This window comes from Argiope bruennichi, chromosome 5 (genome assembly GCF_947563725.1).
Source record: "Argiope bruennichi chromosome 5, qqArgBrue1.1, whole genome shotgun sequence".
NCBI classification, from domain to species: domain Eukaryota; kingdom Metazoa; phylum Arthropoda; class Arachnida; order Araneae; family Araneidae; genus Argiope; species Argiope bruennichi.
Window position 1 is genome coordinate 16,574,518 of NC_079155.1, and position 16,888 is coordinate 16,591,405.

At 28.4% G+C, this 16,888-nt stretch overlaps 1 protein-coding gene across 2 annotated transcripts in view; it reads left to right on the plus strand.

Annotated features, from left to right (window-relative positions):
* The window catches only part of LOC129968824 (lachesin-like), a 443,340-nt gene extending 430,779 nt beyond the window's left edge, over positions 1-12,561 (plus strand). The window contains exons 8-10 of one of the 2 annotated variants that reach the window (XM_056083096.1): positions 308-382; positions 2,298-2,399; positions 11,381-12,558. In XM_056083096.1, the coding sequence (XP_055939071.1) occupies positions 308-382; positions 2,298-2,399; positions 11,381-11,505 (302 nt within the window). In that variant the 3' untranslated portion in view covers positions 11,506-12,558. Of the gene's footprint in view, positions 1-307; positions 383-2,297; positions 2,400-11,380 lie in introns of both variants that reach the window. The other variant, XM_056083097.1, reaches the window with a different exon arrangement.
* The last annotated feature ends 4,327 nt before the right edge of the window (positions 12,562-16,888 follow it).

Consider the following 16,888-nt stretch of genomic DNA (forward strand, 5'->3'; position numbering starts at 1 on the left):
TGGTTACCAAATGTTGAATGAACTCGTGTCATGTTATCGCAAACCTACAAAAACGAATGAATTGCGACAAAAACCGTTGTTGAAAAACTGACAACAAAATCCACTTCAGCGAATGTTCGATGTTTGAACTTAAAAGCTCAAAGATCAAAGTTATGCATTATTAAAACCTTGGTTTCATATATAATATTTTATCCTACCTGAAGCTCAAAAAAATTAAATAAAATTAGTGTAAAATAAAAAATAAAAGTTTAACTATTTTTTTATTGAAATCAAAATCCTTGTTTGATTTTTACTGCTCGTGTTTCAGGAGCTCAACAAACAACAAGTGAAAAAATGTTGATAAGCACTTGGAAAAATTCCTTAGTGAAGGATGAGAACGATTGTAAGTAAAATATGACACAAAAAATAATATGAAATTTTCAATTTTCAGATTAAAAATAAAAGCTTAATTTAAAATTCTTTATTGAACAATATTGAGCAAAGTGGGTATTTCAATTAAAGCAATTAAAGTATACTTAACTATCTTTTTGAGTATTTTTATTTTTTTTAAAAAAAATCCTGGATAAAAATAAAATTAATAAAGAATCTTTAATGAATTTACTTAATATTTTTAATAAACGAGCTAATGACAGAAAATTAAAAAAAATATTTTTTACAATTTCATTCCAATTTTAAGCTTATTCTTCCATTAAAAAAAATATTTTTTTATGAAAGGAATTAATTAACGATGGAAAACTATCAACGATTTTATTTTATCTTTTTTAGATTATTTAAAGACTAATGTTCCATGTTTAATTAAGTAATAGCAATTAGAGGCATAAATTTATAATCGGATTTGCAGAAAAATCAGTCTAAATTTTAAATACATATATTTATATTTAAATTTTAACAATATGCATAAATTTTATTTTATTTAGCTTTTTTTAGAATTACCTTATTTTAATCATGCATTTGATAATGGTAACTTTGTTTATTTTAGATTGATTTTTCAACTATCTTTTTAACAGTTTTTTTTCCAAATCCTTACAAATTTTGACATTCATTCTGTTCTCTAATGGTAGAAAAATGAAGCACTACAAATTCCTATTTTCTGTTACTTTTACAACGATAATTTTTTATAATTCACGTTTTGGATAATTTACAAGAATACTATGAAACAAACAGCGAACATGAAATCAAAAGGCAAAACACATGAATACAAAAGAATTGTTCCGAAAATTCAGGAAAGAAATCGCATGAACTTCTTAAGGGAAATTCTTTAAAATCACTTAATGCTTTTTCTATGTATAACATGAGAGAGAATTTCTCGAGGTAGACGCTACATTGGAAAAAGAAATTGTTTGAAAATTGAATTCGCGGCAAATTTATTAAATATTTCAGCTTAATAGAAAACGATACCATTAAAATAAGTAAATGGTATAGTTAATGGAAACCTTTATTATAATGAATAATGATTTCCGTTATTCTTTCTAATGATAGCGTTACTTATTATTTTTAGCGCAAAATTCGTATTGAATTTCTGTGTAGGATTCATTAAATTTTTTAATCAAAGCTAAAGTTTTATTATCAAAAACTAATGTTATGCAGTAAGTTAAGTCATATATTTTTTGTTTACACTGTTTGCAAATTTTATTTAGACTTTATTACACCGATAGATGAATTTGCTCATGGATAATTATTTCTAAATGTAGTACTAATTCTGCAATAAATGTAATAAACTGGTGATTACGTACAATTACCTGTGATTATTCATATTCATGAATAAACTTAGCGATGACTATGAATATTCACTGATAATTATTCATGATCACCGATGTGTTTAGTGGTGATTATGAATAATCACCAATAAATTTAGCGCTGACTATGAATAATCACTGATAATTATTTATAATCACCGATATGTTTAGTGGTGATTATAAATAATCATCAATAATTATTCATAATCACCACTAAACATATCGGTGATTATGAATAATTATCAGTGATTATAATTATTCAATAATTATTCATAATTATCAATACGTTTAGTGGTGATTCTTAACAATCACGGATATTTATTCATAATCACCAATAACTGTAGTGGTGATTATGAACCGTATTAATCACATTTACTATAACATTTACATATAACAGTCTATTAAGATTTAAAAAGAAATTCACAGAATGAAACGGTAGAGTGCGTGTAAGTGTTTTAAAAAATAAAAGTATTTATTTTTAAATCAAAGTAAAATCAATTTTTGTATAGAGTTCGTTGTAATTACACTTTCATGCTTTTATTTATTTTATCTCATGTGCAGCTGCCAGAAAAGCAGAATTGTCTACCGAGCTTTTGGAAAAGGAGAGTACAGTCGGAGGTATTGCAGCAGCCGCTGCATCTGATCACGAATTCAGAGAATCAGGTCAGTTTCAATAGTATTTTCAAACATAAATATTTTTTCATAAGTAACTGTAATAGCAATAACAGCTTGAATAGTTATAGCCATACCTGGACTAACAGTTTTAAGTTATTTGAGACGGCTCTTTATGAGTTTGATTACAATTATTTAAACTTTATAATAGCATTATACACATAAAATTCTAAACTAAAATTAGTGCGATACAATTAACATAGAAAGCTTAAAAAAAAATCACTATGGAAAGTAAAAAAAGACGAAAGGTTATTTTTGAAGCTTCTTATATGACTGTGAATACAATTATTTAATCTTTTGTAACAGCATTATACGCATAAAATTGCAACTTCAAATTTTTGAGAATCAGTAAAAATAAAATACCTCAAAAAATATATAGATTCACTTGTTAGTAGGTGAAGCTACAAGCGCTACACATTGAGTCATGTAAACAATTACTTAAGAGGTTTTGAATTATTAGTTCGTTTATGGAAAGATGAGAGACTATCAATTCGCGTTCATCAACTTCGCTAATTTTTTTTAAAGTTTTCTTCATGTTAGCAATAATTTTTAGATAACCATAAACATAGTGCGGTACAGTACCATTATCTAAATCATATCTGCTCTTTTTTCCCCTACCAAAAAAAATCAGCTTTGATAAAATTTGGAAATTTTATACATTTTATGCATTTGCTTTAAAAAAATCACCAATACACCTCCCCATCTTGACTTCTGCCATATGTCCATACAAAAATCGAGTATTGCCTGAATTTTCCATTCTGGCGTCCAGTTGTTTGTTAACAATGTTGTTGTTCGTAATCAATGTTTTCTTTTCTTATGGCCACTTTTGCCATAGTATCCACTGACTCGTTCTCTTTGATACCATCTATATCGAGATTTCGTTTTAAAAAAAATTAAAGTTTTTAAAATGTCTTTTTTTTCTGTAAAATACTCTTGGAATCATTAAATCGGCTCTTGAGTCTTTGTATATTTCATAGATAATATTACATAAATAGATATTTTCTAGCACCTGTAAAATTGCAAATGTTTCTGCAATAAATATAATATATGCTTATCTTATTTTAAAACTCTATACGATATTTTTTGGCACACCATAGCGAACTGCAGAGCAATTTATTCTATCATCTATCTTGCTTCCACCAGTGTAAACTCCCGTATCATAATCTATTTCATTATTTTTTTTAATATTTCGCTGGAGAAATTGCATGACAATCTAATCAACTCTTTTGGTAGTAGCTTATCAGCATTTTTATTTGATTGGCGTATACATTCTCATTCTCAAATCATAAATTTTATATTGTAGACAAAAATTTATATTTGTAACTCTTCTTCTTAGCAACAAGGTCCAAAAGTAAACATCCCATAAGAAGCTGAACATATTTCGTAGAAAGAGTTATGTAAGGTTTTGTTATCTGTGAGAGTGTACTCTCTGGATATGCAACATTTTTTTATTTAGTATAGTAATATCTCTAGGGCAGACACTATTTTTTTTGTTTCTCCGTCTTTAGCAAAAACAAATAAATTTCTTGGCTTTCCGACTCGTGAGTATCCAACATACGATTGGCCATGTGAAAAACGTGGATTTTCTAGGTTCAAAACGTACATTTGAAGTAACTGATTTTGTGTCTTACTCATGGTCATAGAGAATGCAAGTCAAATGGGGAACTGTAGTCGTTTGAAATCAAAAGGAATGTCAGTGGGAACAATAAGAACGCGTGGAATGAGCATATCTCCATTCCACTTTTCGTTATGAATAGTTGCCTCGATTCTTGCCGCATGTTGATCCTCTAATTCTGATGCGTGTGATCAGCTATTACATAAACGCTGTCTTTAGATTTTTGTTCGATAAGATTTAGATTCTTAGACTCTTGTCGTGAGATTCAGAAGTACGAGAATATGCAATTCAGAAACGATCTGTTTCATTGCTCGTTTGTCATTCATTTGTTTGAGAAGCTCGAATTTACTTATTTCTTTTGTAGATTGTGAATTGTCAGTTTTAAAATAATGTTGATTCATGGAAATAAATGAAACAATTTGTTCATAAATTTTACTGTGATCAAAATAAAAGCTAATAATTGTACAATGCCTATAACTTTCGCCTAGGTGCTAGTAATAAGTTGGAAAACTTTTATCGCTATCAGATGAATGGTTCAGCAGCGCATATTACACGAACAAACAAAAATTCATTTTTATACATTAGATATGAAAACAATGTAAATGATGATTTTGTGTTGATATATAAATTAAAATCTCCCAGTCCATTGCTCTAAATCTGTCAATTATTTTTTAAGTAAATCAGAAAATCTATTGTAAATTCTCTATAAAGCAAAGATTGTTTTTCATAAATCTGCATTAAGAGACGAAAATATTTTTTGAATACTTTTTTAAAATTCTTTAAAATCTCTCTAAAATAGTCTGTTTTTGCTTCCACAATACTAGTTGTATAGGCAATTAATTATTTAAAAATTATTTTTTTCTTGCTTTTTTTCCTTTTCATATATTGCTTGAAATGTAAAGTTCTAACCTTTCTCCTCTGCATTTCCAACTTTACACTCCACGAAACTGCATATTTTTTCTACCTTTTACCCCTTTTTCTTTAAGTCATAGTAAAATTATGAAAAGACCTCACTAATAATTATTTCAGACTTTTTCGTATCTACCAGTTTTAAATTTCTCTCAAAGAGTTGGTGCAATTTGGCTTTGAATTCTAAATTACTGAATTAATCTAAAGACCATTTTGGGACTTTCTTCTTCCTCTGCATTTCATTATCGAATCGTATTTTGAAATCCATTATCTGATGATCTCTAAGACAAATACAATCATCTATTCTCCAATTTATTATGATATTCATCTCTATTATCATGATATCGATCCCACCCTCATAGGAGCATTAATGGATGATAATTAATTGCTATCATTTACAGCAATTAAATTGATTTAACCATCCTTCAATGGCATTTGCTTTGATCTTCCTATTTTTGTTATGCACAATGATAGACATACCAGCAAACTGTCAGCATGTATACAAATTTGTTTTATTTGATGTGTACCTTTAATTATAAAATCATATGCAAGATATCTTCCATCAAGGTTATTGTGTTTTTCAGTTGTTGTATTCAGACACAGAAGAACAAACGATTAAAGAAGATCATTGTGTTTTTAATAATTGTATTCAGACACAGAAGAACAGATGATTACAGAAGATAATAGCGTTTTTGAATGATTGTATTCAGATATAGAAGAAAAGATGATTAAAGAAGATCATTATGCTTTTGAATGATTGTTATCAGATACAGAAGAACAGATGATTAAAGAAGATCATTATGCTTTTGAATGGTTGTATTCGGATATAGAAGAACAGATGATTAAAGAAGATCCTTATGCTTTTGAATGATTGTATTCGGATATAGAAGAACAGATGATTAAAGATCATTATGCTTTTGAATGATTGTATTCAGATATAGAAGAGCAGATGATTAAAGAAGATCATTACGCTTTTGAATGGTTGTATTCAGATATAGAAGAGCAGATGATTAAAGAAGATCATTACGCTTTTGAATGGTTGTATTCAGATATAGAAGAGCAGATGATTAAAGAAGATCATTACGCTTTTGAATGTTTGTATTCAGATATAGAAGAGCAGATGATTAAAGAAGATCATTACGCTTTTGAATGGTTGTATTCAGATATAGAAGAACATATAATTAAAGAAGATTATTAAGATCATTACGCTTTTGAATGGTTGTATTCAGATATAGAAGAACAGATGATTAAAGAAGATCATTATGCTTTTAAAGGAATGTATTCAGATACAGACGAACAGACGATTAAAGAAGTTCATTGTGTTTTTGAATGAATGTATTCACACACAGAAGAACAAACGATTAAAGATGATCATTGCGGTTTTGAATGATTGTGTTCAAACACAGAAGAACAGAAAGAAAAGACTTCCAAGAGAATTTGTCTGATCTTTAATAAGACATTCTATTTTGATAAATCAAATCTTATTTGTCTAATTCTTTGTGTTTTTAAATTTATTGGGGTGATGTTTTTTTTTCAGATAATTATAATCCAAACCAATAGGCATGGTCTCCCCTAAACTTTCTTGCATACTCTCTGAAAAATGTATTATCCAAGTAATGCCTTCGATGGCATAGTTATATAATAGTTGCAAAATATTAACCTTTGTCGTGAAATTGGTTTTTTTACTGAATCTATCATTCATTCTTGGCAAGTCTTTTGGTGATTAATCACTGACATGCATTTAATAATATTCGAAAATCAAATTTGTATTTTAGATGGGGTTTTCCTAATCGATTGAAAAAAAAATCACACAAAAGGACAGTTGTAGTCACAAAATGTCATACCAGATTTGATATATTATTATTGCGCTTTTATAGTTATATCTTCTACATGTTTCAGAAAGTGTATACAAACAGACGATGTCTACACTAATGTCTACACTATAGATATTAAATTTGTGCACCGAATTTCATCTAGCTAACTGTTTTCGTTTTGTAGTCATCGTGTTAACTTATGTTCAAATAGCTGGACAGACAGAACGGATTTTCTGAAAATTTGATAAAAATCTACAAATTTTCTATAAAGATCATGTACAAAATTTCATCCGTCTAGGCTCAAAGTTCCTTTCAGGTATCTTTGTCACAGACAGACAGACATTTTCCAAGCGTATATTTTTCGAATTCAGGAAAGTGTAAAATGTGAAGATTTGTCAAAATACGGAATTCGATTTTTTTTTAAATCTATTACAATAGTTAATCTTATACTACATATACGCGAAAGTAAGCTGACTTTTTTTGATCCAGAGGGATCTAAAATTCATCATAACCGACAAGCCTACTTTTTAAAGCATGTCTTTGTATATCGTCTTATTAAAGTTGTCAGACGATATTTGGGTTCAAACCCTGTAATTGTCAAGATAAATCGTCTGTAAAGCCCGCAGAGTAAAATGTTCAAATAATAGCAGTGAAAAATGCATGTGACTGGTGCTTGTAAAATGGTTCAGGTCGAGAAGACTTCTTAAAAACACAGACTTTTATTTCTTGCGACAAACAAACATTTAATACATTATAAAAATATCACATATTACACCGACACAGACTACGAACACACGTGAAAAAAAAAAGAATCTGAATCTACGTCTAAGTATGCGCCCACGATTGCTTCCGCTCTTATATAGAGTGAAAAAACATTTGCATAACATTAACATAAAACCGTCAAATAACATCTTGCATAAATAATTGGGAGCATCATTTTATTTCATATGATAAATCGTTGCGAACGGGGTAATTCAGCTCACAGTGTTCGCAATCCGATTACTCACATCGAATCATCAACAGTTTGTGTACACGCATTCGGATGGAAAGAAAAATACAATATGAAACGAGCATCCTATTTTTGCTAACAAACTTTATAATCGTTTGAAGTCCAGTAATGATATATGAAAACAATATTTTATGAATAATAATAAAAAAAACCGTACTTAAGAATTTTTGTTTTAAAAATCCTACAGAATTACTGAAAAATCAACCATAATTTAACGCTTTATGGCGTTGAAATAAATCAGACGACTATTCCATCAATAGCTCTTTTCGCGCATTAGCACCAAATATATCTTGTTACCGAAGCACTCAAATGCATAAATCCAAAGAGCTTCACACAATCCATCACAATCAGAGGAAATCAGAACTTCTGACAGGAGTGGTGTTTGAGTGATACACCAGACACCCAGCAGACACGGTTACAGAAAACAGGAATCTTTCAATACAAAGCAATTCTTATCTGTGCCAGACGCAAACATGGTAGCTATTTCTGCAGTTGCAACAAATCGAGTACTTATAGTATATAATAAATCAGGAAGCAAAGCTAACTATCCAGACTGTAGATAAATAAATAATCGTTTACACAAGAAAGACGCGTTATTTCTAATTTTTTGTAGCGTAGTATTTAAAGGCTAGAAAATGTTGCTATACAATGTATCTTTCTGAATTGTTACCCAAGTGGGACTGAAAAAAAAAACGTTTGAGAGAAGGAGTTTTAAAAGGGTTTACATTGCTAGGAAAAAGCAGAAACTTTGTAAAATTCATTTTATATTAGATTAACTGTAAATATACATTGCTTACTACTTTTGGGAAGAATAAAAATACATTGCTGCCTTAAAGCGAAATAGTATTTGAAGAGTTGAAAATAGTCGAAACGTGATAAAATGTGTAGTAACGTATTTTATTCATTGAAACATTTTTTTAATTTTAAGTAAAAGAAAATATGTTATTTGTTTAATAATATACAAAATTAATGCAAAAATATAAAATAATAATTAAGGTTAATTTCTTTCTATAACATATTTGGTCGATTCAATTTAATTGCAATTTTTCATCATCTCTCTTCAAAGTATGTTGGTACTAAATTTCATTTCAAGTTCCGATGGTTAGTCTTTCAGATTGTCGACACGCATACAACTGCTTTTAAGATTATTCGATCTTTAGTCGGAGAATATGCTTACCAATAAAATTAATTTTGTATTGGCTGATTTTTAATGTTATCAATCATTTCCGAATTTAAAAATAATAATAATACAAAAAACAGGAACCTTTTTATTGAGAGTATTTCGGTCTCATTTTTTAAATATCAAAAATTTATTTTCTGCCTGATTCTGTTTGTTTCATTTTACATTTTACAATGGAAAAATGTTTCATGTTATAATATAAATACATAAAATATACCATAGACTAAACATACTCACATAAACCTATTAGCTCGTTTTTTCACAATATCTTAAAATTAAAGAAGCATAAAACCGCATAATAACGTAAAAATGACATAGCAATATTGTGAAATGTCGTTTAGTAGGTAAGAATTTAATAGGATGATATCTAAAATTTCCTTAAATAAAAAAAAGTTAATAAATAAAACAAGAAAAAAGTGGATTGATAAACATATATTAGGCAAACAATCGACACAAAATTTAAAAAAATATCAAAAGAAATACAGGGTTATTCAATGTAATTGCTCCTATTATTAATGGTTATATCTCTCTTATTAACACCGATGGATATAAAAAAGTTCGAAAACAAATGTAAACGGAAGATTTGAGTTTTGTCAAACGCAATTGTTCTATGCGTCATCTCTTGGTCACATGGACAACTTCAAAGCGGTTGGTTGGTTTATGAGGTTTAATGGCACAAGAGCCTATCTTGGCTAAAAAGCACCAACTTTAAAGGGGCGATTCGTTGCAAGCTAGACACTGTTAAATATGTTTACAATCATTTATGACTTTTGTTGATAGGTGCAAGTATTTTATGTACGTGGCAATCTAAACTATTTATTTTGACATTATTTATATGAAATGTGTCAAAAATAATTGTAAAACTCCTTTTTCATGAGAATGGTGAACAAATTGGTTTTCATGGATAATGCTTCATAATGTCACTAATACTGAGTATTGTGATATTAGTGTCAGAGAAAAATAATTTTACACACATTTTAATGGATATTGAATGGATGGCAGTTCAAAGACAGCATTGGTTACAAAAATGATATATTGCCAATCCCACGAAGACTGACAAAATTACAGTTATTTACAAAATTATGAACAGAAGTATACAAGACGATTTTAAATCATGATAGAAACTTGGAGGAGATTTAGAGAACAAGGATACGAATCATAATTCACATCACCAGGTCTCAATCCATTTTTTAGTCCTAAATGCGGATGTCTCAATTCAATTGAAACAAGATTTTTTGTTTCTAGTTTCTAAACTAGGGAAGATATTTTAATAAAATATTCATCAGTGATGCGCTTATTTCAAATTCATTTATTGCACAGGAATGTATGAGCACAATATGAATATATTGAAAAATAATGCAGAGAGACTTAAATACGGAAATAAGAGATGAAATGAAAGATAAATAGAGTTAATGGAGTGGAAAAAGAATAAATAATTTTGAGACGCGATGTATTGAACGCTATAAACGAATTCCTTGATAGCCTTGGTCTTCTTATTTATGAAATCCAGACTACTGCATTTGCGCATTCACCTGTCATCTGTGGCCGCTTAAGCCAATTACTCTACCGACGCTGTCAAGCATGTATCTCTGTTTCTGGACTCAATTTTGAACAATTTTTGTTAACTATGGACTTGTCAACAACGACCTCATTAAATGCTTTGTCTTTCTTTCTATCTCTGATTTGTTTCACTTGCGTTCATAATACTTTTACAATAAATGATTGTTTTAAATAAATGCACCATTGTTGAACACTTCATAAAAATATATTCACTAATCACATCAAGTTAGAAACAAAAGGTTTTATGTCAGTTCAATTGTGAACCCTGTATTTGTGATTAAATAAATGGATTGTGGTCTGAATTTCATATGTGAATATTATTTGTACACTTTTCTCTGCCCTTGCCCTACCTCCCATGAAATGTACTACGAATTTAGAATCAGCTTATACACACACAAAACAAAAAAAAAAATCCAAAATTCTTCTGAAAACGCGCGCACGCTTTCTAAAAAAATAGGTGAGTCTGAATTCCCACCCTCCGAGCAAAGGGATAAAAATCCTTAACGCTTACGGTATACCTTCAAAGACACCTAAGATTCCTTTTCCGAAATCTGCATTTATCAAAAAAATATCAAAGTATCTCTTAATAAATGCGCAAACAAAAAATTTTCTCTGATTTTTTCTATAATATCGGGATGTAAACAGACGCGTTTCATTTGTTCATCTCATGTCCGAATCATGCCTTTAGCGGAAAAATAAATTGAAGTTTATTCCAAAGTGTCTTCTTTTTGATCACCCAGCTGCAAAATTATGTTACATATATTATCTACAACAACTCATGAGTTGAAACATAATGACACCACGACACAGAAATAGCGGTCAATTAGTGCATAAACCTGATAACAGTGTATTTAATTATATATATATTTTTTTGTACTTTTTCAGGAGGAGAGAGGAAAGAAAGCAGGCGGAGACTCAACAAAGGGCACTCCAGCGCTCCCGGCCAAATTTATTCCACTCCCTTTATGATTTTTGGATCCATTCTGCTCCTCCTCTCACTGCTACGCTGAAACGCCAAATCCGAGAAGGAAGAAAATCCATTCCGATTTTCTAGTTTCAACCTCTGGTGCTGAAAGCAGCAAGTTATATATTTGAAAGATATTATGAAAAATGGTTAAAAAATGAACTCTCTCATTCTCATGCTCATTATTCAAAACTTATTTAGCCCCGTGTTCGAAACTGCGCGAGACTGTTTGTAGTGGAGCGATTTTTTGGGTTTAATATCACATACTATATGTGTATATACCTATAGCAATTCGTTGCTCTTTTCTTCCCTATATTTCAGCAGAATAAGTATATACATATATACATATAACTATATATCGGGATTCGTCTTGTGTATATATAAGTCAGGTTTGTTTGCAGTCGTAGTCGAAACTCAACAAAGTTCTGGAGTAGAACAAGTCTTAAAATGTATGAATTCTTGCATAAAATAAAGCAGGTATGTAAGGTGTTGTATTAATCAGATACATTATCTGACTACGGGTTTTTTTCTTTATAATATACATCTGACTAAGAGAATCAGGAATTATAAAATTATACACCAAACGATATCGGAAAGAATGATTTTATAAATCAGATACGTAATCTATTTTCAGTTTTTATTTCTTTCGAGATACGTAGTTGACAGAAAATTACTAATAATGCAACACTATCAAAGGATATCGGGGCTTCCTTGCTAATAATATATATTAGGCTATGAAAATCAGTAACAATAAAACGACACCAAGAACACATTGGATAGTTTCAATTGTATTATGATAGTTGTTGATTTTATAGCTACTCAAAAATTAGTAACTGATTAAAGATAAAATGAAAAATTTTAGTAGAATAATCTGAAGTTATTACAACTTGTTTCCGTATGATTTTCATGGATATTTAAAAAGTTATTTAAACTGGATAAAAAAATAAAATTCAGAATTATATATTCAGAAAAATAAACTACAGATTCTTTTTTTAAATTCGGACGTATTTGATATTTAAAATTATACAAAAATTAGGTTTTTACCAAAAGATAACAAAGCTCTTTTTTTCCTAATAATAAATATTAGAATAAGAAAATTAGTAATAATAAAATGATACCAAAAACTCATTCGATAGTTTAAACTTTATTATGATAGTTGCTATTTAAAAATTTATAAATGACTAGGTGGAAAGTTTTATTAGAACAATCTAAAATTATTATCACTTGCTGCCATATGAATTTCATGGATGTTTAAAAAGTTATTTAAATTGGATTAAAAAAATTCACAAATATATACTCAGAAAAATAAAATTCAGATTCGATTTTTAAAATTCAAGAGTGTTTGATATTTTAAATGGCTATTTGCATTAATTAATGATATTCTTCTCTAAATCTTTTTCTGAATCTTTTTAGCCGATTTTGAAACACGTTATATGGCAACATTTATCTAATATTTTAAAAAGAATTCAATAATCAAAATTTTTAAAAAAATAAAATATTCTTTTATTGATTGGTAGTCATAAAATTGTGTTCCTTTTTTAGGAAATTCTAAAAATAAATTTAAGTCAATTTCTGTGATTTCTATATTCTATGAATTAAATTTTATTTAAGAATTTTAGATTGTTGGTAAATTTTACTGACAATATCTGTCTGTAAAATTCATTCTCTCAGACATAATTAGCTGTATTAAAATAATAAAAAAGTATATTTTTTCAATTTACAAAACAATTAAATTTTAAAAATAATACTTTCTTAATGTTATATTGAAATTTATAGTCTTTTTAAAAGTATAATTTACTAAGAAAAAATCTTTAAAGTATTAAGTTTATTTACTTGCATTCCTTTAATAAAGAAGTTAAAAAGGAAAGATTCTGAACAAAAATCTATGGACATTCCTAAATATGTAAGTTATCAGTGAAACATTCTTAACATTCCTAAACACGGATACTAATCTGAAACATTCCCGAATAGGGAAATATTGTAGAACCTGTGCTCTCTGAACTTTGTCAGACTTAACTACCACTGTTTTAGAACAAAAATGTGTATATATTATTGCAATATGTATATGAAATTACTCATTCCAAGTTTTATTAGTTTATCGTTAACAGCAATCATGTCATGTTGGTGTTTCGTGCATGTGCTTAGATTGAATGAAATCGTGTGAAAATGAAATTCTTATTTGCAGTTTTTCTTTTTAAGACATATTTCAATTTGTGTGAATGAAACCCTTAAATTAATAATAAAATTATATTAACTATTTGCAAATTTGAAAAAAATATATACATATATATGTTAATTTTCAAAGAAACATTTCATTAATTTAATTAGTTTCCTTTAAAATTAAAATGAAATTACTTAAATTTTCAGTTTGATATAGATATAAATTTTTTTCCGTGATCATTCTTATATTTTCACAACATACTTAAACAAAATCTACATATATGTTTCGCTCATAATAAAGTCCTTTTAATAAACAATTTAATCATCTGAATGGGAAAAAAATTATTACGAATTTTGCAAATCGGTATAATTTTTTTATGTAATTTACTTCTTTATTTAATTAATTGCTTATATTTAAATTATTTAAGCATCTGAATTTATCATTCTTTATCGAATGTCCCAAATGCAATTTTAATTCTAAATATAAGTGTTTCCATTCTTAAAACTCATAAGTTGGCATGATTGAAAAGCCTTCTAGAAAAGTTGTAATATGTTTAGTAGCAGTAAAAATTAATCAACGTTAAGGCTACCCCAATTTTATATTTACTCAATCTTCCAACAATTGTTAAAAATAAGTACAAATATAAAAAAAATGCCGTATGTATTATTTATTAATTCTTTAATTCAGTAACAATTATATTTACACACTAGCTCATCGTATGTTAAATTCCTTTAAATTGTCTTTTTTCTTTACAGGCTGAATGAATAAACATGGTATCTTTTTCTAAAAAAAGTAAACATAAAATTAAATATTGTGAGCATCTATGTTAATCATTATGCTGTAAGAATGCTAAGCTGAAAATAAAACTTGTGAAGAAATTGGTATTTTGTCATTCTTTTTTTGTCATTAGTGTCATTCGTTATGAACATACTATTCATATTTATTCTTTTAGTTATACCATCATTTCAGGATAGCCATTATTGACTTCATGTCTCAAAATGTCAATATTAATTCTTCAATGGGTAAATATTACGCATAACTGAAAACCGTACAATTTCTTGAAGGTCATTTCAATGTCAGTTTCATCGATGCGTATTAATATTATTAATGAGATTCACAATGATGTATCTGTACAGTATCACATGGAATGTCGTCTGTACTATTTCACTTAATTAATTTGGCGACCAATACTGCCAAACTATACACATGCGTCATCAATCAAAATCCAAAGCAGTTGTAAATCCTAAGAGATAATTCTATAAATAACAACTACAAAAAACAATTTCAAGAATCCTTTCAAAAATTGTGAAGCATTTGAGTAATCAGAAAGATCTCCAAATGGGAGCCAAAATTAAATAAGTTAATAAATAATTATTATGTAACTAATTCATCATCTATTTTATTTATGATAATAGTTATTTTATTATTTTAATTGTGTTTATTATTATAATAACTATTTAATTAATTCAAAAATGCGTCTTTTTGTATTCACTTTCATAAAATTTAACTTTATTTCCCCAAAAATGATTCTAAACAGAATTCTAATTTGACTAATATACATTTATATTTTTTAATAAACGTTTGCGTTCTGATAGGGGGAAAAAAATCTTACTTTCTTTTATATTTGAGGTGTAAAGAATGTGAAAGGATTCGTATACGAGACAAAAACAATAAATACTTTTACAATAGGGAACAATTGCCATTGGTTCATGTGAAAAAAAGTTTTAAAAAGTTAATATTTTATTATTAAATAAAAAATTTTAAAAAGTTAAAATATTCGAAATTATTTTAGTTCTACTCTACTTAATAAAAAGAAATCTCTTTATTATAGATAGTGCATTATTTCTTCAGAAAACTGTTGCAAGGCCCATAATATATAAAACTTGGAAATTTTAAATAATTTCAAGACATGAGACCATCAGAAGAAATTTACTGTTTTTAAATGTCTAATGTTCACCTATTATAGCTTCATGCATTTTTATTTAATTTAAAATTAGTTTAAAAGGCACTACACTAAATCTAAAACCATAGTCTAGCATTATTCACTGATTAAAAGCACAGACCTTGTCCATCCAAATAAATCCGAAATCGAGATAAAATCTAATTAAACAGAGATTCAAATTAAATCCAATAAGAAAATCACATAATAACTTCTATCTTTCGAAACAAGAAAGCGAAGATTTTGATTTAAATAAAATTATGAAATTTCTAAAAAACAATACGTTACATAATGGTGTGTTTTGTAATCACCTAAAAGCGAAGTGCACTGTTTCAGAAAGGAGATAGTTATTTCCCTATCCGAATCCAGAAAGTGAAATAAAACTTTTTAGTTTAAATTGAATTGTGCGTTAAAAGTCATACTTTATTAAAATCTTATCTAAGGTAATGCAAAAAAAAAATTTCCCATTCCAATATAGATTCTATGATTATCAAAATTATTCAGACAAGGCAAATTACTGTTGCACATTTGTTAATACATTTCATAAAGAAAAATATTTTTAAAAAAAACATTATTAGGCAGTCAATTGGATATTAATTCCGTATGTGGGAAAGTTTATCAACTGGAATTTTTTTTTTTTTGTTGAATCAATCTAATAATTAAGCCTAGAAATAAAATAAAAAACTATTTATTATATATTAGCAACCCCGATTGGGTTTCTCCTATCTTATCCCTTGTATTTAGCTGTTCCCTTGTCTTAGCTGTTCCCTATCTATTCCCTTGTATTTAGCTGTTCCCTTGTCTTAGCTTTTCCCTATCAATTCCCTTGTATTTAGCTGTTCCCTTGTCTTAGCTTTTCCCTATCTATTCCCTTGTATTTAGCTGTTCCCTTGTCTTAGCTTTTCCCTATCTATTCCCTTGTATTTAGCTGTTCCCTTGTCTTAGCTTTTCCCTATCTATTCCCTTGTATTTAGCTGTTCCCTTGTCTTAGCTTTTCCCTATCTATTCCTTTGTATTTAGCTGTTCCCTTGTCTTAGCTTTTCCCTATCTATTCCCTTGTATTTAGCTGTTCCCTTGTCTTAGCTTTTCCCTATCTATTCCCTTGTATTTAGCTGTTCCCTTGTCTTAGCTTTTCCCTATCTATTCCCTTGTATTTAGCTGTTCCCTTGTCTTAGCTTTTCCCTATCTATTCCCTTGTATTTAGCTGTTCCCTTGTCTTAGCTTTTCCCTATCTATTCCCTTGTATTTAGCTGTTCCCTTGTCTTAGCTTTTCCCTATCTATTCCCTTGTATTTAGCTGTTAGAAAGATTATACTTATGCAGACATCTT